The sequence below is a fragment of the Hesperophylax consimilis genome, chromosome 22 (genome assembly GCF_061612785.1).
Source record: "Hesperophylax consimilis isolate HC1 chromosome 22, BYU_Hcon_1.0, whole genome shotgun sequence".
NCBI classification, from domain to species: Eukaryota; Metazoa; Arthropoda; class Insecta; order Trichoptera; family Limnephilidae; genus Hesperophylax; species Hesperophylax consimilis.
The window spans coordinates 12231651-12255268 of record NC_142857.1 but is presented as its reverse complement, the minus strand read 5'-3'; the positions used below and the strand labels follow the sequence as shown (position 1 = coordinate 12255268).

Genomic DNA, 23618 nt, shown 5'->3' with positions numbered 1-23618 from the left:
AAATAACGAAAAAATGTTAAATAATTTACTTGTAACAAAAATTTTTTTAAAAAAATACATACAAAATTTAGACAAAAAAGCTTCTAATACTATGGTACTAAACTCTGCAAGAAAATTCCACTCTCATTCAAAAATCACAACAAAATTAATAACTCAAATATCAAAGTAAAAGCTGGATACAAAACATGGGGAGATCAGAAATAGATAATATACTGACACCAAACACAGAAACTGACACCAAACACAGAAACTGACACCAAACACAGAAACTGACACCAAACACAGAAACTGACACCAAACACAGAAACTGACACCAAACACTGAAACCGAAACCACTCAACTGCACATAAAAATTACAAAATTTATTTATAATTCTTTCAGAAAAAACAGCAGAATTATATTTATCTTATACTATTAAATTTGAAAAAGTAAATGAAATCCTCAGCACGCGAGATCTCAGTGAGGATATCATTATCTCTACTTGTTACAAAAAAGGAAAATAATAAAACGTTTATTATTATAACAGAGTATAACAAATTATTGGTACGTGTTTATTTACCTCCAGATGATGTAGAAAGGGAAGATTCCTAGTCGTGTAACAATCCAGAGGATTGTGAATGTACCGAAAATGGTATCACACAGCTTTTGGTAGTTAGCGTATTTGGTCATTTTGGCAGCCTGGAAAATACAATCAAAAACTTATAAATAGAGAATTTTTTTATCCTTGAAAAAATTAAGAATAAAATTTCAATATTTTTATTTAGCTACTGAATTTGACACACAAAATTATAAAGCTTGATTTTGTACTTTCAACCTAACAGCGGATTATAGTGTTTGTCAGATAATCGAGCATAGGATTACCTAGAGATTACTGTATTAAAATTACACATTTATATTTCAATGATCAGAATCAGAAAAATCATACTTTTTCACGGTATCCATACTTTACGAAAATTCCTTGTTGTGTAAAGAATGCTAATCCAAAATGATTATACAGAAATGACTAAAGTACACAGTTAACTTTGTTATAGAAATGACTGAAAGGTTGCTAAATGATGAGGAAGTAAATATCACAACCTTCGCCATAATGGCAACATGTTACATCTCCAAAAAACTAGTTTTGAGGTAAATAACTTTAAATTTTTTTGGACACTTTGTTGCTTTCGTCGCAAACTAAAGGTAGAAACAATTTTAAATTTGGTGAAAGGTTAGATTGAACTATCATAATTAAAATGTTGTTAAAAATATACAAATATATCATGTATTTTGAAATTCATAATATATTTGGGTTTTTTTTAACCTTTTTAATGAGGGGTCAAAATCAAACCAATCGCCAAAATTTAAATTGTTACTACTATTTAGTTTTGCGAGGAAATAACAAAATGTCCAAAGTCATTTATGTCAAAAGTAGCCTTGTGGAGATACAGCATATTGACACATCACGCGATGCGCACGTTTTTACTCAGACATACTGTCTCCCGCACGGCAAGAGCATTGTAATGGCAAAACAGCATATTTGTGGGGTTTTCCTAGTAACACAATAAATAAATAAATAAAAGTAAGATCATAAGATGTAACTCGACGAATGAAATTGATTAAGTGCTGTAAAGCCAAAATGCTGTATCTCTATAGATATTGCATATTGCCATAACACGGGTGATAAGGAACTGGAGGAAAACAGGAGGCAAGAAAGGGTGGACTCTACAAGGGTTGAAGCGCTGATGATGTACGTAAGAATTACCTCTAGGAAGATGTCCACGCAGTCATGAAGCAGCAGAACCAGGGTCCCCACGCGGTGCAGGTTGCTGACCCAACTGAACGCCATCAGCGCGATGGTGGCGATATGGTGGATGAACATTTGCCAGAAGTCCTTGCGCTTCACATCGAAGAACTGGGAGATGGCCAGCGACCAGTAGAACGAGAGCGAAATCATGTAGTACCACCAGATATCATTTGAAATACCCTGAAAATTAAAAGAAAAAAAAATTAAATACAATATCAACAAGCTTCTTCTAGAAATTAACATTTTCCATCACTTATTAGACTCGTAAGTTAGGTTGTTTGATCAGATGACAAGCACAAAAATATAACCAAATGCTGATGGGTAGAGAATTATTCTCTTAACAGGTCATTCCTTGTAACTAGGCGGCAAACTGCAGGGGAAATTATGTCAAAAGTTCATAATTGGGCAGATTGCCGATTTGTTAATCAAATGTGTCAAAGTTTTAGACACCCTTACCTTAATGATTAATCACATAATATATGATATACTATATCATATACGGTTGACAATTATAAATGTAGCTGTAAAATAAAAACTTTAAATAGCAAAAGTTAAAAGTAACATATTTTTTCTAGATTTATAGGGGCACTAAACCATTGGCCAGATAATGGCAAACACGTCACCTAATTTTAAATTATGATAATAATCCATCGGAATTAGTAGATTTTAACAGAAATGTTGAGTAACAAGAAATACCTCAGGTGCGCCTCAATTTGGATAATTTGAGATAAGCCATATCTTTAAGTCAAGTCAATAATGATTCACACATCTCCTCATGGTTGTGCTATCCTTATCAGAGAATTCCAATTCAATCTTAATTGATGTCTCATTATTATTGATGAGAAAGATGTTGTGACCCTCTATACTCTCTGCCAACCCTTGCACATAAGCGAAAATATATATTTAGATAAAGAAGAATTCTGTGGTGGGCGGCATGGATTTGATATTTATACAAATCTACAGTTTTATTCCGAGATTGATGAAATATTGCACACTTGACCTTCAAATCACATTTTTATTTTTTATAACTCTGCACAGGCAGCAGTGTTGCCAAGTTAGCATATTATATGCTAAATTTGGCATAAATACTCCATGTTAAGCATAACTATTATGCTTTTAGCATATAGCATATTTATTTGGCTAATTTTTACAGAAACATGAAAATAATAAAAAACAATTTTTTAACTAACAAAAATGATATCGATTGAAAAACTGGTGTCTCAATGGAGAAACATAGTTCACATTAAATGAGATCCTTGACTTTCACTGTAGAGTTTTGGAATGAAGTCATTCAATATAAAGATGCAGCTAATAATAACCCCTTCGGTGATTTATGTCAGTTTGAAATGTCTATTTTAACATTGCCGCATTCAAATGCGGACATTGAACGTGTATTTAGCCAAATGAGTCTGGTCAAAACAAAACTCCGAAATCGTTTGGCGGTGAGAACCCTAAATTCCATTTTGTACGTGAGATTTGGCCTAAAGAGAGCAGGAAAGTGCTGTTATTCTTACACTGTTCCTGACGAAGTACTACGCTGCATTGGGACCAAAGAAAGTTACGACTTCGTCTCTCAGCCTTCCACTTCAGCTGCTGTTAATGAAGAAGATGAAGATGAAGATATTGATATTTTATCTCACTGATTTTATTTCTAAGTTAAATTTATGTTAGCTTTTATTTTGGCATTTTTTAAAGTAATTTAGCATATTTCTCGTATATCTTTCCCATCACTCTAGCATATTTTGAAGTAGTTGAGTTGGCAACACTGACAGGCAGATATTGCGCCTTTTGAGAGCCATGCTTACTAGAAACTAAATGCCTGTAAAATTATTGCTAAATATGAGATTTAATCTGGAATGTTACTAACACCAACCTTTGGAACAAATAAAATACAAGATTAAATCCAAGGTGAGAAAAGCAATTCGCAGCAGTAATATCCTTATAAACACCAAAGACAGTTTGTTTCACAGAAATTCAAATGTAACATTGTCATGAAATGGCCATTCAGCGCCATTTTGTTTTTTTTTACAATTGAAAGGTCCCCGTCAAAAGTCCATTTTAGCTTTTGAACAAATTGTGATCAGCAGAGGAGGACAACTATCATGTTAAGCTTGTCAGCTTAACACGATTTGATAGAAAACTGTATTTCACCTAGAATCGGCGTATAAAGGGGACCTTTCAAATGTTAAAAAAAAAAAAACAAAATGGCACTTAGGACGGGTTGTTTCGGAAAATTTGAATAATTCATCAAATTTCAACGTTCATTTTCAAGTTCTGTGAAAGCTTTTTTCAAATTCTGTTTTTATTTCAGTTCTGTCAAGAAACTATCCTATAATGATATAATAACAGAACTTGAATAGGACTTTCACAGAAGCCGAAAATTAATGTTGAAATTTGATGAATTGTTCAAATTTTCCGAAACAATCCGTCCTTAATGGCCATTTGATGATAAAGTTACATTTTAATTTTTTCGAAACAACTGGGCTAAGACTTCACAGACTATAATATTACGATATATCGCAAAATGAGTTAAATTAGGATGCATATTTTGCCCCCATTTTGGGTTCCCTAGCAGTGGAAAAAAATAACTTAAATGATTAAACAAATTCAACTAGATGCTAAAACCAAAATCAGGACAAGGCACAACTCTTTTTAAATTGATGAAAAAATCCATAGATAAAACCATTGTCTAGTGAAAAATTCTTTCCGGTGGGAAGCCCCTATGCTCCCCGCTTTGAGTTATCTCTATCAAAGTAATAAAACAAATTATTCATTCGGCCTGATAAGAAAGGCAGGAAAATGTGCAGCGTCGTAAAGGGGGATTACGTTATATTACGACATGTACTATGTCAATACGAAGTGTCGAGTCATTATTGATGTTTATTTTTAAATAAAAAAAAAGGAAAATCAACATAATTTCGTAATATGTATGTACAATTTAAGATAGGTAGGTACGCGGTTAAGGCGAAATAAATATTGCAATTAAAACTGTGAGTTTAATTTGAATAGTTGTGTTTAAAATCATCAGTTCATCTCAAATTTGAAGCACAAAGGCAGTAAGTTTGAGGTGAGCTCTCGCGTTATGAAATATGCACTATTTTTTTCTGACTGGAATTTCAGGGCCAACAAAAAAATGTCAGTTCACAGGGTCATTACTCATTACCATCATGCACTATAGGGCTTTGAAATATTTCTTTAACTCGGTAGTGATATGGCAAAGGATTATGAATGAATTGAATTTTTAGTTTCTTTCATTAAAAATGTTCCAAACAGTGTATTCTTTAATGTGGCAAATGTATATAACTGAAATTTTAATATTTATGCATTTTTGAAAAGATGTCACTTAATGCCACCTGTTATCATGATTTGGCAAAAGAACAAAAGTACAAATGTGCATTTTCGCCATAACAGATATTAATATTTTGTACGCAACTGAAACTAACGTTTCATAAAAAAATAAACATTGTTATTTGCTTTAAATAAAAAAAAAAACATTTTTTTAATATGTTTTAATTACCCAACTTTTATGTTTTGTTAGTGTGGCAAATAGATATAGGTGGTGGAAAGATGTAACTTAAGGCGACTTGTGAGTTATATATGGCAAAAAAATATATCTGTTTAAAATTCTAGTACTAACAAAACCTCAATATGATTAATAATAATAATAAAAACGAACTTGTGTTGGGATGCTAATTACGCTTGTTTTCATACACTAAGCTCGAAATTATCTTTGAGACTATAGGAAAAATCGAGTTTAGATTTACTAAATGGATTATAATAAAATACTACAGAGGAAAACCACAATATTTTGACAAAAAAATTATAAACTAGAAGGTTTGTATTATAAACGATCTTTTCCATCATTGTTTTAAAATTCGACAGTCATTGCTCAAATTTCACACAAAGTGATAATGATTTTTTTTAAATATTTATTTAAAATAAACATTATTTTCACAATAAAGAATTGCGCCAAAGGATGTGAAAAAAAAATCGAAAACAAATACAAAATTTTAGATATATATTTCCGAGAGGATTACAAATTTGAGGTATGTGTAAAGTATAAACGGTGAAGGGGCAGTTTTACTATTTCGTGACAAGCGTCAAAAGATAGTTGCTGTACTGTCTGTAAGTGAAGTTGAAAGTGTCAAAGTAAAATAATATATTATCTTTGTCATTTGACAAAATAATGTACATGCATGTGAAAAATTATTTATTGTTTGGTAAAATATCATGTTGCAGTAAGCCAAGTTATCCCTCACAAACGGAATTGCGTGTATTTAATGTCATGTTCTATTCACGAAAAGCAATTCTAAAACCGCAAATCCCATTGTTCTAACCGCGACGGCATTGCGTTGACTGTATAAAAATGTAAAATACTAAAAAAAATAATAATGCTCATATAAAAGTTGGAGGCTGGGAGATTGCGTGACTTTGGATGAAGAGATTAAATATTGTTTTCCACTGAAATATAAATTACCTACTGGTTTAATGCGAAATATTTACGGACGTAATAGATACTTTAGTCGAAAAATAGTCGATGCGATCATGGTGTAAGAGAAGGTAAGGCCGGCCATACACCTTCAAGAAGACTTGCGCAAGTGTACTTGATTGACCTTATGACCACACACCTTCAAGTATACTTGAGGTGGAGACTTGCGCAAGTGTACTTAATTGACTTTATGATCACATATCATCAAGTATATTTGTGGGGTTCCATCAATTTTATCCAATTTTATCCAAATCCAGAAGGGTAGAAAACAAGGTAATATTTGTTGTTAAGACTGATTTTAAAAATATAACTATATTGACATAAGAATATAAATGTAATCAATGAATTTAAATTCGCTCCAAACGACTGGCACAATTATTTGCGTATGAACAATGAATCTTATTTGGAGCTTCTGTCATTAGTATGTATTAATTAACCATGGTGAAAAAACTCTAGACGCCTTTGAAAATTGAAGCTTCTTCCACACTTTCAAGTATACTTGTGCAAACGCTGTTTGCGCAAGTATACAGATTGAAAATTCGAACTGTTACTTAACACTTGTGCAAGTCAGGAAACTTGATGAAACTTGTGCAATATTCGTCCTCCACACGCTCAAGTATATGGGTCATTCCGCCGTTTCGTTCAAATTTGCCTGTTTCCGCGGATTTTTTTTTTTTTGCCTTTTTACTATATATTTTTATAGAAATGGGTTCCCGTACCTATCAGATGTATAAAAGTGAAAAGGGCACCTTTGTGCGACACTTGGATTCGAAGAAAATTGATGGAAGGTAATGAAGGTGTGGATGGTAATGAAAAACTGTTGGATGGTAATTTAAAAATTTGGATGGTAATGAAGTTTGGTAATGAAATATTAATAGATGGTAGTGAACATGTTTAAGGTTCTTAAAATGTCTGTGAATAATGAAATTTGAATAGAAATTGAATAATAAAATAGATTTCAAATCATGCTAAGTATCATTTGACGTGGTGAGCGGATTAGGAAAAAGAAGAAAAACCTATTATAGTGAAAAACTAAATGCTTTATTCAGATTTTTGAACATTGGAGACAAGAAATACGTTTTCATACGTAATCAGTTCTGCTTACTTATGCTTTTGCAATATCTGTATGAATTGTTAAAAAATAATGGAAAAAAATATCAAAATACAAATTAAGAAAAGGCAGCTGGAACATCAAAAATTAAACTAAAATTTTAACACAACTAAAATTTTCCTATTATACTACTTACCCAGAAATTATAAGGAATAGTCAAATTCTTTATAATTACGTTTTATAAGTAGGTTTGTACACAAGAAATACAAAATTTTCACATTCCTAAGCAAACATTGTAATATTTGAAAAATAGAAATAATAAAAATAATAATTAAAAATAAGAAAAAAACAGAAGTCAATTGAAATGCAGTTTAAAATAAAATCAGAGATACTTAAAACAAACACAACATATGTAACTAATAAGTACAAGATAAAGGTCTTACATCTAAATAGGAACATAATATTTAAGGAACTTGAGATCATTCTTGTGAAAGTTTTTGCTGGAAAACTATTTCAAATCAAAGTTCGGCAAATTTTTGAAAGTGAATTGTCCTCTTTCATTCTCATCTGGATCTTGCAAGCGCTGAAGAATTTGTGATTCCAAAATGAAATCGTCGTCACTAATTGTTGGCCAGACAAATTTTTTGGAATTCCCTTGAGCTTTTTTCAAAAAAATTACTTTGTACTCTAGTGTGTACTCATGTTTTCCAATAATTTTCCCAATGAAATGATGTGTCGTGTTAGTTATTTTATATTGAACCATTATCCAGTCATCTAAGTAGTATTTGAATGGCGCCTCCTTATCCTCTTTGTTGGTTTCCTCGTCAATGTCCATGTGTGGGAGTTCCACAGTTTTGGGGGACTGCTGTTTTGATTCATCGAAATCAGGATATTCTACTCTTAGGGATCGGATGAACTTCTCGAACTCACATTGATCGAAAGGATTGAATTCTTGCGTACTATTTTTATAAAGGGAATAATGCTGATAGTCGAACGGGACGTTTGAGAGTATTTTCACTTTACATTTCTTTTCTATAGTTTTAGCAGGCTCTGGCGTTGAAGCAATAGTATCGTCCAAAAACATGGAGCCGTCGAATTCGCTCAATAGCATATTGTCATCAATATTATTGAAAATAGTAGGCGAGTCAATTTGTAGGCTTAAGTTTTCAATATTCATGTCAACTGTGACATCTACCCGTCTGGCTGTCTACATAGTAAAGTACTCCTGTATGAAGAGAGACTTGTCCTCTATTGAAAATAGTAGGCGAGTCAATTTGTAGGCTTAAGTTTTCAATATTCATGTCAACTGTGACATCTACCCGTCTGGCTGTCTACATAGTAAAGTACTCCTGTATGAAGAGAGACTTGTCCTCGGCTGCCACCAAAATGAAAGGACTGAATTTCTTCATGGTATTTCAACCAATAGTTCTCGCTAAAATCAACATGTATGAGAACCTCCGTGTCTGTCAGATTATCTTTCAATTCTCTGATAGCGGAGTACTGCATTACGATGTTTCGTGTGTGTTTTAAGAAAACATCCATGGTGGCATCTAACTTTTCGATTATTTTACGAGGGTTGTCCTCGAGCTTCTTTTTAGTTGTTATGGTTTTCATTTTCTGGATTCCATCCTTTCCCCTGTAGGTTTGTTTTTCTATTGTCCACTCATAGTAGTTAATGTTTGTGCTGTTATTAAATTCTCCGTAATTATATCATTGAATAAAAAAATCGATTTTCAAATAAAAATTCGCAGGGTAAATTTTAACAGATTGTTTTTCCATATCAGTAAATAGATAAAACGAAAATATGTATTTCACCAAAACTGAAATTGTCCGATACTAGAACGCAAGAAACTGCTTTTATTGATAATATTAACTTTTATGAACCCCCAAACATGGTCCCAGATGCACGTAAAAATAACCCTTACAAATTTATCATTACCCTCCACACCTCTAAATTACCATCCGGCAAAAAAATTTACGATACGGAAGGTAATGAGACGGAGGGTAATGAGGTTTTGACAATCTTTCCTTAATAACTCGCTTAATAATGACATTACAAATCTTTATGTTTCAATAAAAAATAGTCCGACTAATTATAGTTTATAGGTTCATGATTCGAATTTTTAAAACATGTACTTACTTTAAAAAATGCTGGAAGGTAATGATGCCTGGTCGGTGACAAAGTCGTTTTCGAGCACGGAGATCGCAGATATTTCTTTATTCAGCGACGCACGTCCTCCCCCGTCCAGATATAGCGGTACACTGATTAGTAACGGAGGCGCGGGGTGGGGTACAGCTGACGAACAGTGACAAACACGGTCACAATTTTAATTACCGCTTTGGCGGAAGACGACAGCGATTTTTTCTGGACAAAAACAAAATCTCAATTCTTTCTATGATACAGTAACTTTAAAAATAAATTAAACACCAATAAATATGCAAAATAAGTTGTACATTCAGGTCGATTAATGAATGTAGTGATTTTACTAGTGTAAAATGTTCTTATTTATTGATCAATTTACCGGTCCCTCATTTACACGGGGAAGGTAATGAGATTTTAGCATGTTTTTTGTATACCATAAAGTTATTAAGTAACAAATGCCTAATCCGGTAAATACTACTTTTTCCTTTTTTAAATAACTACATTTTCCAATAAAACTTTCTTGAAAAACGTTATTTTTCATATGACTTTTTTGCAAGAACATGCGATTTGAACGAAACGGCGGAATGACCCATATACAGGGTGTATCGGCACTAACCCAACAAACTTTAACCAGCTATTCCTAAACACATTTGGAGTAAAAAATGTTATGGGCACTTTGCTGTCCGGTAGCATTTTTTTTTCAATTAAAAACAAAAAAATTAAAAATTTCCACACTACATCACTGTCATTGGCTTTGCTTTTCGTGTTCAACAGCTGTTATAAGCAAGTATGTCGAAAATCGTCTTCGCTCTTTCGCACACACTAAATAATAATAGTTAAAAATGAGACGAATGGTGCCGTGCCATTTAGTTGTGATTGTAAAAGTGCGCCAATATAGGTACACACGTGCATTATTAAATGGAATTCGAATAAAATATTGTCAGATGGGTTTTCAAACTTTGACAAATGATAAAACAGTGGTAACATGTGGTGAAAATATGAATAGTAATTTTTTTATTAAAAAAAACGTTACCGGACAGCAAAGTGCACATAAGATTTTTTACTCCAAATATATACATGAGTATTGTCGTGATATTAAAAGTGACAAGTAACGTTTGAATTTGTCTTGCGAATTTCAGTTAAAATAGTTATTTATAAGCATCATTTAAACAATTGGTTGTGTGAATCACATTATAAAAATCCCTCTAAACACTGTGAAATATAATTATACCATAATCGTAGTGATCCAAACGTATCAATCGGTTATTCACTAAATTCTATAAAATATTATCAGACATTACTGATTCCAGTGCGTGTGAGCGGTGCGACATCATAGTAGGTCACTATCACCCGTAAGTGCAAGCAGCGCAGAAACACTCCGGACGCAGTTGAGTGTGCAGGGTGCAGGGTCATCACTCACTTCCTAACTTAATATTACGAACCTCTAAAATAAAAATGGATGCTAATCAATGTATGGCGAAGGCTCAGGAAATTATTAACCAAATACATTTAATAATTACCGACTCATCTAATAAGTTCAATAAAGAACAACTTGCAAAAATAATGCCAAAAACTACCGAGTTACTGGGCGTCGCGGGACAGATGGCAGTGAAGATGGGGACTATGGAGGGTGAACTATCCGCATACAAAAATATTATTAATAACCAACCTGCAATAACTGGAACTACTCAATCTACTTCAATGGAAATATGTGACGCAATTACCGAGATAACAGAAAGGAATTTACGTTCGAAAAATCTAATTCTGCTGAACGTACCTGAAAGTAGAGAAGAGAATCAAACCAACAGGATATCTGATGACAACAACAAAGTATGTTCAACGTTAAAAATTATCGATGATACACTACAGATAAATATTTCTAAAATATATAGGCTTGGCGTAAGAAAAACTGACAAGATCAGGCCAATAAAAGTAGAACTCCAAGATTCATATCAAGCTAAGCAAATAATCATAAATAAATATAAACTGAAAAATGGCATCAAAGTTAAACAAGATCTCACGGAGCTGCAAAGGAAACAAATGACGGATGTTTGGAAAGAGTTTGAAACGAGAAAAGCGGAAGGGGAAACAAACATAACAATTAAGTACATAAACTCTGTTCCAAAAATAATAAAAAACGTGCCAAAAAACTTAAACAGCACCTAAAATTGTTTGGGTACTACCAAAATGTCCGCGGAATCAGAACTAAATTACAACATCTTAAAATAACTTCTCCCACATTCCCACATGATATTTTGTTATTAACAGAAACATGGTTAAATGAGGACATCAATTCATCGGAATTAGGTCTCAATAAATACAACATCTATCGTCTTGACCGTGACCCCATTACAAGCAACAAATCAAAAGGAGGAGGTGTAATGGTGTGCATATCTAAAAACATTTCATCTAAAAAATTGCCAGTTAAACACAAAAGCGTTGAACAGATGTTTGTAATGCTAAATATTTCATCCACAAAAATCATTATCGCTTGTACTTATATTCCACCAATGTCAGATCTGCAAATATACAAGAACCACATCGAGGATGTAGAAACACTAAAATATAAATATCCTAAAGCCAAATTTATAATTGTAGGCGACTACAATCTTCCGAAAATCGACTGGTCTTTCGATAAGAACAATGAAGTGATTATTAACGAAACAGAAGTGCAGTGTGTCAAATCTAAGGAAATGCTTGATATGTCTTTTTTCCTAGGACTAAAACAGTTAAATAAAGTGCATAATTCTTATAACCGAATGCTTGACCTAGTATTTTCTAGTGACTTAAGTACAGTGGTAGAACAATCGGATGAATTGTTGTTACCTTTAGACCAACACCATCCCGCGTTAGATATTATTATCACAAATGAGTCTAGAAAATTGCAGAAATTAAAAACTTCATCGTACAATTTTAAAAAAGCTGAATACCCAAATATAATTGATTATCTTGACCATATAGACTGGTCATTTCTAGAAGATGAAAACAAAATTGTGAATCAAGTCCAACAATTTTATTCAATCCTAAACACTTCAAAAGAACGTCATGTTCCAAAAGTTAATTTTATTGCATCCCTTTACCCTACATGGTTTTCAAAAGAATTAAAAGAATTGATTTATACTAAAAAACAAACTCACCGAATATATAAGCAATCTAGAAATGTCGATGATTATATAATGTTTACTAACATAAGAAAGCAGTGCAAAGAATTGTCTAAAAAATGTTATAATGATTATATTAGTTTAATAGAAATGGAGGTTCATGATAATGTTAAAAAATTGTGGAACTTTTCTAATGCTCAGCGTAAAAATGATGGTAGTTTACCAAATATTATGTATCTGAATAACAATTGTGCGGATAATACCGAAGGCATTGTCAATCTTTTTGCAGATTTATTCAAAAGTGTTTATGATGATAATATTACCGATAATGAAATCCCAAATGATATATCACTTGAAGAATCACTTAACCTAAACCATTGTTTTATTGAAATAAACGCTATAGAAAAGGCTATAAAAGCATTAGATACTAATAAATCCGCTGGACCGGATGGTTTCCCTCCAATATATTTAAAATCTTGTGTTCGCAGTTTGACTTATCCATTATTTTTACTATTTAATAAGTCTTTGTCGTCAGGGTGTTTTCCAAAACAGTGGAAAAAAAGCTATCTTACGCCTATTCATAAAAAGGGAGATAAAAGCGATGTATCGAACTACAGACCAATATGTATATTGTCCGCTATTCCCAAACTATTTGAATCGTTAGTCCTAGATGTAATATGTAAACAAATTAATAATATTATTGTACCCAACCAGCATGGCTTTATCACAGGTAAATCCACCCTAAGTAACTTGATCATATACGAAAATTACATAACTGATTCTCTTGCCTTGAAGCATCAAGTGGATTCAATATATACTGATTTTTCCAAAGCATTTGACAAAGTTAGGCGACATATCCTTGTACAAAAATTAAGTATGTTGGGTATCAAGGGTAATCTGTTAAGTTGGATTGAAAGTTATCTTAGTAAAAGAGAGCTATGTGTCAAAATAAAATCTGTGGAATCTTACATTTTCGAAGCCACAAGTGGGGTCCCTCAGGGGTCTCACCTGGGACCAATTATTTTTTTGTTATTTATTAATGATATTGTTAGCATATTTAAAGATGTAGAAGTTCTTCTTTTCGCAGATGATTTGAAAATATATAAAACAATACGCAGTTTAGACGATTGTTATACTTTGCAACTTAATTTAAATAAACTATATCGTTGGTGCATCATCAACTCTCTGTTTCTTAATATTAAAAAATGTCAGGTCATTCGTTTTTGTAAAATACGAAATCATACAATTTATGAATATTCGCTTAATAATGTAAAATTGACAGCTGTCACTCAAATCAGGGACTTGGGTGTTATATTTGATGAACAGTTAACATTCAATCCGCATATAAATGAAATCACAAATAAAGCCCTAAAAATGCTTGGGTTTATATGTAGAACCGCATGTGACTTCAAGTCACTAGAATGTTTGAACACACTGTACACATCTTTAGTAAGAAGTCAAGTAGAGTATAATTCGCCTATTTGGTCCCCGTTTTATAAAGTACACTCCAACAATATTGAAAGGGTACAACACAAATTTTTAAGATTTATTAACTTTAAACTAAATATTCCAATCCAAAATATAAATTATATCCAACTCATGCATCAACTAAATTTGATTACGCTATCAGATAGGCGAATTATCTCCGACCTTGTTCTACTAAATAAAATTATTAATTATAGAATCGACAGCCCTGAAATTCTTGCCACAATAAAATTATTTGTACCTTCCAAAAATACGAGACAAAATTCCACCTTTTTCTGTAACAATTTCAAATCTAATTATCATGCGCACATATCGTTAAATCGAATACAAAATTTTGGTAATAAATTTGGTAATGTTGTTGATATATTTAGGGATTCCGTAGCAGTGCTCAAACGAAATCTACATAAACACTTTGCTGAAATGTATGACTTCTCCACTCCATAGTAAAAAACCCATTTTTTAGCTTCTGTTTTTTCACTCTTTTCTTTTATGACTTTTTAACATTAATATATATGTTTTAACTTTACAAATTAATATTGTAATTTAAATAACAATTCGAATATGATTTTAAGTCCCTATAAATGCTGATTAATTTCAATCCATTTATTTTTCTAAGTAAGTAAAAAAAGAAAAAAAAAAACTGTTCTCCATAATGGTATTCTGTATTATTTGTAAAACATTTATGTACTACATATATAATAACTATTTTATTTATATATGTACGTAAACTTTTCAATGTCACATAGTTAATGTAATAACACTAATAACAATGTATGTAAAAGCCCAATGGGCGTTTAAATAAATAAATAAATAAATATGCTAAGGAATAGCTGGTTAAAGTTTGTCGGGTACGTGCCGATACACCCTGTATATACTTGCGCAAGTCTAGGCTAAAATATACTTGATTGTGTACGGCCGTGTAGAGAAATGCGTATATGTTCGCGTGTGTATACGCGATTACCACCAAAAGTGGTACATTCTCATCGACAGCGAGTTTGTCTGCCAAGTTTCAGCTCAATCGGATGTCGGGAAGTGTGTTAATTTGCGCTTCCAAGATTTGCATTCATTCATTACCAAAAAAGTAAATTTTAATAGATGTATTTAAAAAGAAAGAAGGAAGTAACTTTATCGGAAACTTTTAGATAAACATGCGTGAATTATGGTTAAAATCAGTTAGGACGAGTTGTTTCACAGAATTTGAACAATTCATCGAATTTATAAGTACATTTTCGAGTTCTGTGAAGGTTCTATTCAAGTTCTGTTATTATTTTAGTTTTGTGAAGAAACTGGTCAATAATGATACAATAATACAATATTCATCAAGCAACTTTTTCCGCTCATAATGATGTAAGTTCGAATGATGATGTTCAAATATTGTCAGGTTATTCGTAACTAAGGGAATGTTAAAGCCCAGCTACACTACTCGCGAAGTTGATCGAAGTTGACCGAATACGATAGTGTGGGCACGAACTTCACTTCGCTTCGCTTCGCCCGACTTCCGATTGTTGTCGGTAAATGCGCCCGAGTCAAAGGACTCGAAGCGTTACTCGCGAAGTTGCACGAGTGTGTGGGCACGCACTTCGAACTTCGGCTAACTTCGTCGAGGACTTCGTCGAAGCGAGTAGTGTAGCTGACACTTAAATCTTTGTTAAGAATAAAAATAAAACGGTCGTCACGGCCGTGAAAATGATAGTAAACAAACCTTAATATTTTTGATAGTAAAACAATTATTTTTATTATTATTAAAATATACATATATTACAAATTAAATTTTTATACATTTATAACACTGGGGTTGAGTTGTATCGTAAAATATTAACACTGAAGAAAACCTTACTGCACAACAACTAGCTTTACTTTGAAATTAAGAAAAATATTCTCCGGGACAAAAAAAACATCCCACAAAGTTAACTCTTCGAAGAGCCTCACCGCACAGAGTTTTGGCGGCCGGGCGGAAAGAGCCAGCTGGCCGAATGAATCATCGTTCCGCGCAAGAGCGTCGTCTTGTAAAACTTTAATAAATCTCCACATTTGAGAGATGTCGAACTTAATGTTAAGCCACTATTAAACGGATGCTTATGTTCAATAAACAAAAGCAGTAAGTATGTACTGGACAATAAATTTACAGACTATCATAACAACAAAAAAATGCAAGGCATACGGTGATATACCATGTTAACTTCATATATTATTATACAACTGTTTACGCGTTATCCTTATCACAAGCATTAACTCATACCACTCCTTTGTCGAGTGTGGCTCGACATTATATTTCTTACACCAACTCCTATGTCGAGTCATACTCGACATTATAGTAACGCAATTTCGAAAAATAATTTAAATTATCAAATGTATTTTTTTTTCTTTTAAACACTTTATATCTCATTCTGAATATTCCGAATACGCAAAATACATATATCTCGTCAAGTTTCGCCTTTTAGATAATTTTTAAAATCGTATTATTTTTAACCTTGTAAATGCACTGCGCAGTTATTTGGTTGCGACGCATGTAAGTAGGTAGGTACTTGCCTGTCTACCTGCGTAACAATAGGAAGCGCTGAGGGATTTCTCCCAACACATAACAAAGGATTCTTATACCTATTCACTTGTTATCACATAATATTTTGTTCTGTTTGTGTATTTACATTTGTTTTTACTGTTTTTAGTAGCAAATATTTCGTTAGTAGTGAATAAGGGCATATTAAGTTGTTAATTTTATATATTTCTATGTTTTTTGTACTCTATGTAAAGAAAGAGTAATAAAAATTACATATTTTAAAAATTTTTGTTTAACTTTTTATTGAGGCCACTTTTTATCCCTTTTTTGTAAATTAATTAAGGAGTTGGTAGTAGGTAATTAAAAAAAAAATTAGGAGTGCAAAGGGTTAAAGGGACTGGGACACGGTCAAGCGGCTTGATCGCAAGCACGTAGTTTTTTTGTCTATTGTTGTCTATTGTTGTCTATTATTGTCTATGCTTAGCGGCTTGCCAGCCCGCATCAAGCCTCTCCGTCAAGCATGGCCACGCCTTCCTGTGATTTCGTGGTGGTCAAAATTTTATTGGTTTATTTATGCATCTATGTATATGTACTTCTATGCCTCAGCGTTGATTGAAAACGACAGTTTTGTTCTATGAAGTAGAAAATAAAAAGGTATTTGACTGGAATCAATCTTCTATATGAATAAAATACTCGCTGCTGACGGGGAAACAAACCAGTCCGGTCTTGTCGCTCTATTTTATTCATGTATTTTAATAATAAGTATCAATATTTTAGAATGTCAATAGTTTATCAATATTTTAGAATGTCATAGTCTCACTGGCTCCAGATGGGGGCAGTTGATACTCTTGTGCGGTATTCATAAAAAAAATATGTTTTCTCCATTGAAAATTCAGAAAATTATTTATTCTACAGTTTGATTATTAATAACCTTGAAAACCGCTGTCATAATTATTAAAAAATACTAAAATACTTCCAGAATTTTTAAATTAGATGGATTTCTACACATTGAACACAAAAACAATAACTAAGTACCTATTTTATAATAATTTTATTCAATTTATATCATTGTTTATGATACGTGATATTTATTTGTCTATTTTCGTTTGTCTATTCCCACATAAATATAAATTCGCATCAAGCCCCGCCGCCAGCACGTAGTATTGCGCAATGCTTGCAAGCCAGCTTTGGTACACGGTCAAAATGCTTGTCACAAAGTGCCATAGACAAAAAACTACGTGCTTGCGATCAAGCCGCTTGACCGTGTCCCAGTCCCTTAACAAAATGAAAGTATATCCCCGTAGATCCAAGATAAATTTATATTCACACTTTCCAGATAACAAACGACAAAAATGTCAACTGTCAACCAACCGCTTTCAGTGCAGAAAAGGTTTGGGACGAAGCTGAAAGGGAGCGAACCAATTTCACCGTAACGTAGTTCGGTAGATGCTTACCGATTTATAAAAAGTTTCTCGTTTAAGGCGATGCACTACGTCGTGTAGTATTTTAAATTGAGTCGCTATCAATAACAACCCTTACGTAGATGGCGATAAGGTTTAAATTCCCGTTTAACATCATCCGCCTGTTTTGATTTATGCAAGAAAAAAACATGGCCAAAAAGTGCCTTTTATTTTATTTTGTGGATGTTCAGGCATAATTTTTTTTTTGATCATTTTATAAATAACTTAATTTGACACGTTATACAATAAAATCATAACCGAAAATGGGGGTTCGTAAGTAGGAGATTTTGAACTTTAAAGCAGTTTTCATAGGCCTTATACATTATTTTTTTCTGGGCTTATAAAAAGACTTATCTAAAAAATACTCGATTATTTCAAAGGCCAAGATGTATTCTACTCGCAGTATTTAATTAAAGCATCTAAAACATTTCTAGGTGACCAAATTTTCAAACCAAAAACAATGATTTTGCATTACTTCGTGTGGCATCGCCTTAAGTTATTAAGTTCCAAAAATATATATACGTTATTTTTAAAGATAATATCTATACATTTGTTATGCCGAAACGTTCATTATATGAAATTCCCTCGATAGAAAAAATCGCAAAGTAAGCTCGTAATTATTAAAAACACGTTTTGTTCTGTTATTTAATATATTAATGTGTAATATATTAAGGTTTGTGAAAAATGTTATGTCTCTATTGTTTATATTTATATTATGATTTGATTTATATCTATAACATCTCTCCATGGCTATAAATGTATTGTTTTGTAAATTTTACGTTTTATATAATCTTTTGTTTTTTAAAAGAAAATTTTAATTCATATTCCTTTGTTACAAATTTAATTTACTTATTCCATATTATGCTGTCTCAGTAGAGGTAAATTCACAAGGAGGAAATCTACAATTGGTTTTATTTTTGCTATATAATACTTATGTACAAACTGATTAAATGTAAACTGTCGATTTTTCTCGAAAATGAATAAATAAATTTATAGGCTTGAAAAAAATCACAGTGAATCTTTAAATGCAACTAAAGCATCTGTCGAGAGATTTGTTCAATTTCAAAATAGTTGTGTTTTATTAAATATTTTCACCATTTTTGCATAGTTATTTATCGTTATTTTAATATTACTGCGCTCCCTCTAACATTGAACGCTTACTATGAGGCCTTAAGGTTAAACGCAACGTAGGCATACAAATACAATATTGGATTGAATCACCGATACAATATTGTATCTGCATGCCATTCTTGAAAGAATTGACTTTTTATGCGGATAAAACTATTTATTCATATTCTTACTGCATCTATAATGTAGATATAAACCAATCTAATCCAGTCGTTAATTCAATACGGAATTATTGGATGGGGGGGTCATACAATAAGATTCTTACCCCGATCAAAGTGGTTCAGAAGCTAATCCTCAAAGTAATCCTCAAGAAACCCTCCACGTATCCAACAGAAACGCTATTTACAGATTTTGGGGTGCCCCGAGTTGAAGATATATTCAAGAAAAATGCAATTATCCAAATTTATGAAGATAATATAATCAAAAAATTTGAAACCTACTTATCTAAAAGATATCAATACAATATCAAAATTCCAAAATGTAATACCAAACAAATGCAAAATAACTATAAATATTTAGGAATAAAGTATTTCAACAACCTTCCGATTGAAATAAAGAAATTAAAGGATATTAACATACTAAAACTGAAGTTACTCTTTCAGAAATAATTAACTAAATAATTGCCTGTTTTTCCCTTCATTGATATTATTATTTATCAGTCTATACTCATCTCCACTGTATTTAGATTTTGTCTCTTTATAGATTGTTCCTACCATATATTATATACTTACTTATAGCATAATGATTCTATTTTTCTTATAATTAGTGTAACTCTCTCACCAAGCACAAGAACCAGTTTCTTCATTGGTGAGATTGCGAACATAAATATATTTTGTAATGTAAATATATTTTTTATGTACTTATATTATATCATGTACCCACTTATACAGGGTGTATCGGCACTAACCCGACAATCTTTAACCAGCTATTCCTTAGCACATTTGGAGTAAAAAATGTTATGGGCACTTTGCTGTCCGGTAGCATTTTTTTTTCAATTAAAAACAAAATTAAAAAAATAAAATTTCCACACTACATCACTGTCATTGGCATTGCGTTTCGTGTTCAACAGCTGTTATAAGCAAGTTTGTCGAAAAGCGTCTTCGCTCATCACATTTGCAAATAATAATAATAATAATAGTTAAAAATGAGACGAATGGCGCCGTGCCATTTCGTTGTGATTGTAAAAGTGCGCCAATATAGGTACACACGTGCATTATTCAACGGAATTCGAATAAAATATTGCCAGATGGGTTTTCAAACTTTGACAAAGGATAAAACAGTGGTGACATGTGGTGAAAATATGAATAACAATTTTTTTATTAAAAAAAACTTTACCGGACAGCAAAGTGCCCATAACATTTTTTACTCCAAATATGCTAAGGAATAGCTGGTTAAAGTTTGTCGGGTACGTGCCGATACACCCTGTATATAATATAGGTATATTAAAACACTCGTATTCAACATTGAGTCAAAATTTTAAAGCAATCGGTGGAGAACTTTCGAAGATTTAAGATTTTGAACAAACGAACACTTTAGTTTCAGTTGTTTCGGAGAATTTGAACAATTCATCAAATTTCAACGTTCATTTTCGGGTTCTGTGAAAGTCCTATTCAAATTCTGTTATTATATCATTATAGGCTAGTTGCTTGACAGAACTGAAATAAAAACAGAACTTAAAAATATCTTTCACAGAACTTGAAGATTAACTTTGAAATTTGAACAATTCATCAAATTTCAACGTTCATTTTCGGGTTCTGTGAAAGACTTATTCAAGTTCTGATTTTATATCATTGTAGGCTAGTTGCTTGACAAAACTGAAATAAAAACAGAACTTGAAAAAATCTTTCACAGAACTTGAAAATGAACGTTGAAATTTGATGAATTGTTCAAATTCTCCGAAACAACCGGTCCTTATATTATTATTACTGTGAATTTATTAATAGGTGCATTATAATATTGCATCCATTGCTGTAATTGGTCGATGATTGCATTCCTTTGTAGCATAAACTGTTGGCGTATTGGCGGCTTTGACCTTTTTTTAATAACATAATTTGCAGAGTTACCCCATAATAATGCATTAAAAACCATAAATAAATAAAAATATAACAAACATTAAACAGTGACATGAGAAATGGGATTCCAAGTATTTAGATGGACAATACTGTATGCATAAAACGCCCCCAAAGTTCGTGATCATTTAAAACATGATTCAAAACAACGAGCAGATTTTCAGTGGACAAAAAACAACAAACTTCACTCAAAATATACAATAGGCTCTGCCACACGTACACATCGGAGCGGCGGTATCACACGCAACTCCAGGCCGCCGCGCGGAAAAGTAAAGTCCGAAAGTAAAGTAAGGTAACAGCCCAGTCCATTGTGTATCTTTTCTGCGCGGCGGCCTGGAGCGGCGCGTGGCACCGCCGCTCCGAAGTGTACGTGTGGCAGAGCCTAACGTTGATATGCACAGTGCGCCATTTTCATAGTACTTACCCGATAACATTATTGTAGATAATGCATAATTCAACAATAAAGGTTGAGACTTATTTGCCAACATGAAATGTCAAAACTTACGAGTCTCATGCCATAACTTATAGGTAACATACAACATATTAAATAACATAAGCTGTTATGTACCACAAAAAACTCTCGTACGGTGAAATCTAAGTCCAAATAAACACGACAATTTCACATTTGAAAAAATTATCTTTAGTGAACCAGAAAAAACTTCAATCGCAAACGGAACATACAAACACATTAACAGACATTGGTTTTCTGATACCATTTTTCCTTTAGATAGCCTGCCCCCACTCGAAGTAAATTCTTGTGAATATAACCATTAATGGAGTTACCTGCATTTACGACAAAATGCAAAACGGTCGAGTTAAAACAGAACATCAAGCTCAATATACTTCTTGCACTTATACCATTGTTTACCTTTCTAACTGCAATGTGATTACTACAGCACATATACAATACATGTAGCCCCACTTATTACTGATAAATAACGGCAATCATGTAAACTCCTCTACCAACCACAAACAAACGCTTCTAAAGGAAGAGTAGTATTCAAATCTCAGATGTAAAAACCGTAATGTAAAACCTGTTTTATATATACCTCAAAATATACTTAATAACAATAATTCTTTAAACACACGATTACCTAATAAATCAATAATATAGCTCACTCGTAGAAACCAACTAAATTCTAGTTTAAACTGTGAATTCGCCATTAAAAAAACAGGTTCCATGATAACTGGTTGTGTGTTCACAGAGTCATTAACAACTTAATTGACAGCCCTGCCATCGTTGTCACTATTAATTTCCATGTGCCGACTAGGAACAAGACAAAATGTAACATTCTTATGCAACACATACACAACTATATACTCACTAACCAATAGGATTCATGATCTGGGCAGCAAGTTTGGGGTTACTATTGATATATTTATTGACTCCATTTATAGAATTAAGCGTAATCTATACCAGCACTTTGTTGAATCCTACAAATTATAGTAGCGTTGGTAATCTAGCTTTAGTGATTTGTCTTATATGTAGTATTGTTCTAATTTCTATATTATGTTACCGTTACATGTTTTAATAATATTATTTCATATTCAGTTTATCACTTTTGACGTTATTTCATGCTTACAAAATTTTGTGTATACTTTTCGATAGCTCACTAGGTATATTATGTCCTTAAAATCCATGCAAAAGCCAATTAATATAAATAAATTATTTAAAAAAATAACTCAACGCAATGACAATTCAACACACCTTTAAAAATTGATATAAAGGCATAAAAAGTGATGAAAAAAACTAACTTATGAACCCAACCTAAGAAACCTTTTTAACCTAGTTTTTGTTTCATCACTTATAATGACTTCATATAACTTTTTAAAGGTGTGATGAATTGTCCGGTTACTAAAAAACATCACAATTTCAGTTAATGCTATCATAAAAGTGACGTTAGTATGTTTTTCGATAGACAAAACTACATAATAAATCCCGATACTGACTTCAATTGGATTCCATCGGATATTTGAAAAAACATAATATTTTTTGCAAACCAGTTTCAAATGCTGACATTCTTAATAGATGCACGTCAAAATAGCGTGATTAAAGAATGAAACGCTCATATATTTTCATAAATATGTCGTTTTCGGTAGCAATCTTAGATTAGTGCTTAAATCGTTATATTAACTTACCAAAAAATATTAGAAAAAAATAACCAAAAAAATACAACAAAATTCAAACTACAAAAGTGATTAACTACTATTATCATTCAAATCGCTGAAAAATGAAAACGAACCGTGTGCCTCTATGGCCCGGTATATGAGTCAGTGTCCGCATCCTCGCTATGTGCGACAATCCTCACTCAAATTTAAGCGGGCTAAATCTGCCGCTTAAGCCTTGGTAAGCCAAAGCATAGTTCCTATTGTTCACCCCCATGTACCCCTGCCAGCAAAGTCACCAAACGT

The 23618-nt window shown here is 32.4% G+C and overlaps 1 protein-coding gene across 1 annotated transcript in view; it reads right to left on the bottom strand.

The window, feature by feature from the left end:
- Positions 1-23618, bottom strand: part of schlank (ceramide synthase schlank) — a 91751-nt gene that overhangs the window by 10629 nt on the left and 57504 nt on the right. Inside the window, exons 4-5 of the mRNA XM_089645524.1 lie at positions 1742-1963; positions 560-678 (exon numbers count right to left, since the gene is read on the bottom strand). Of these exons, the coding sequence (XP_089501650.1) occupies positions 560-678; positions 1742-1963 (341 nt within the window). The remainder of the gene's footprint in view (positions 1-559; positions 679-1741; positions 1964-23618) is intronic.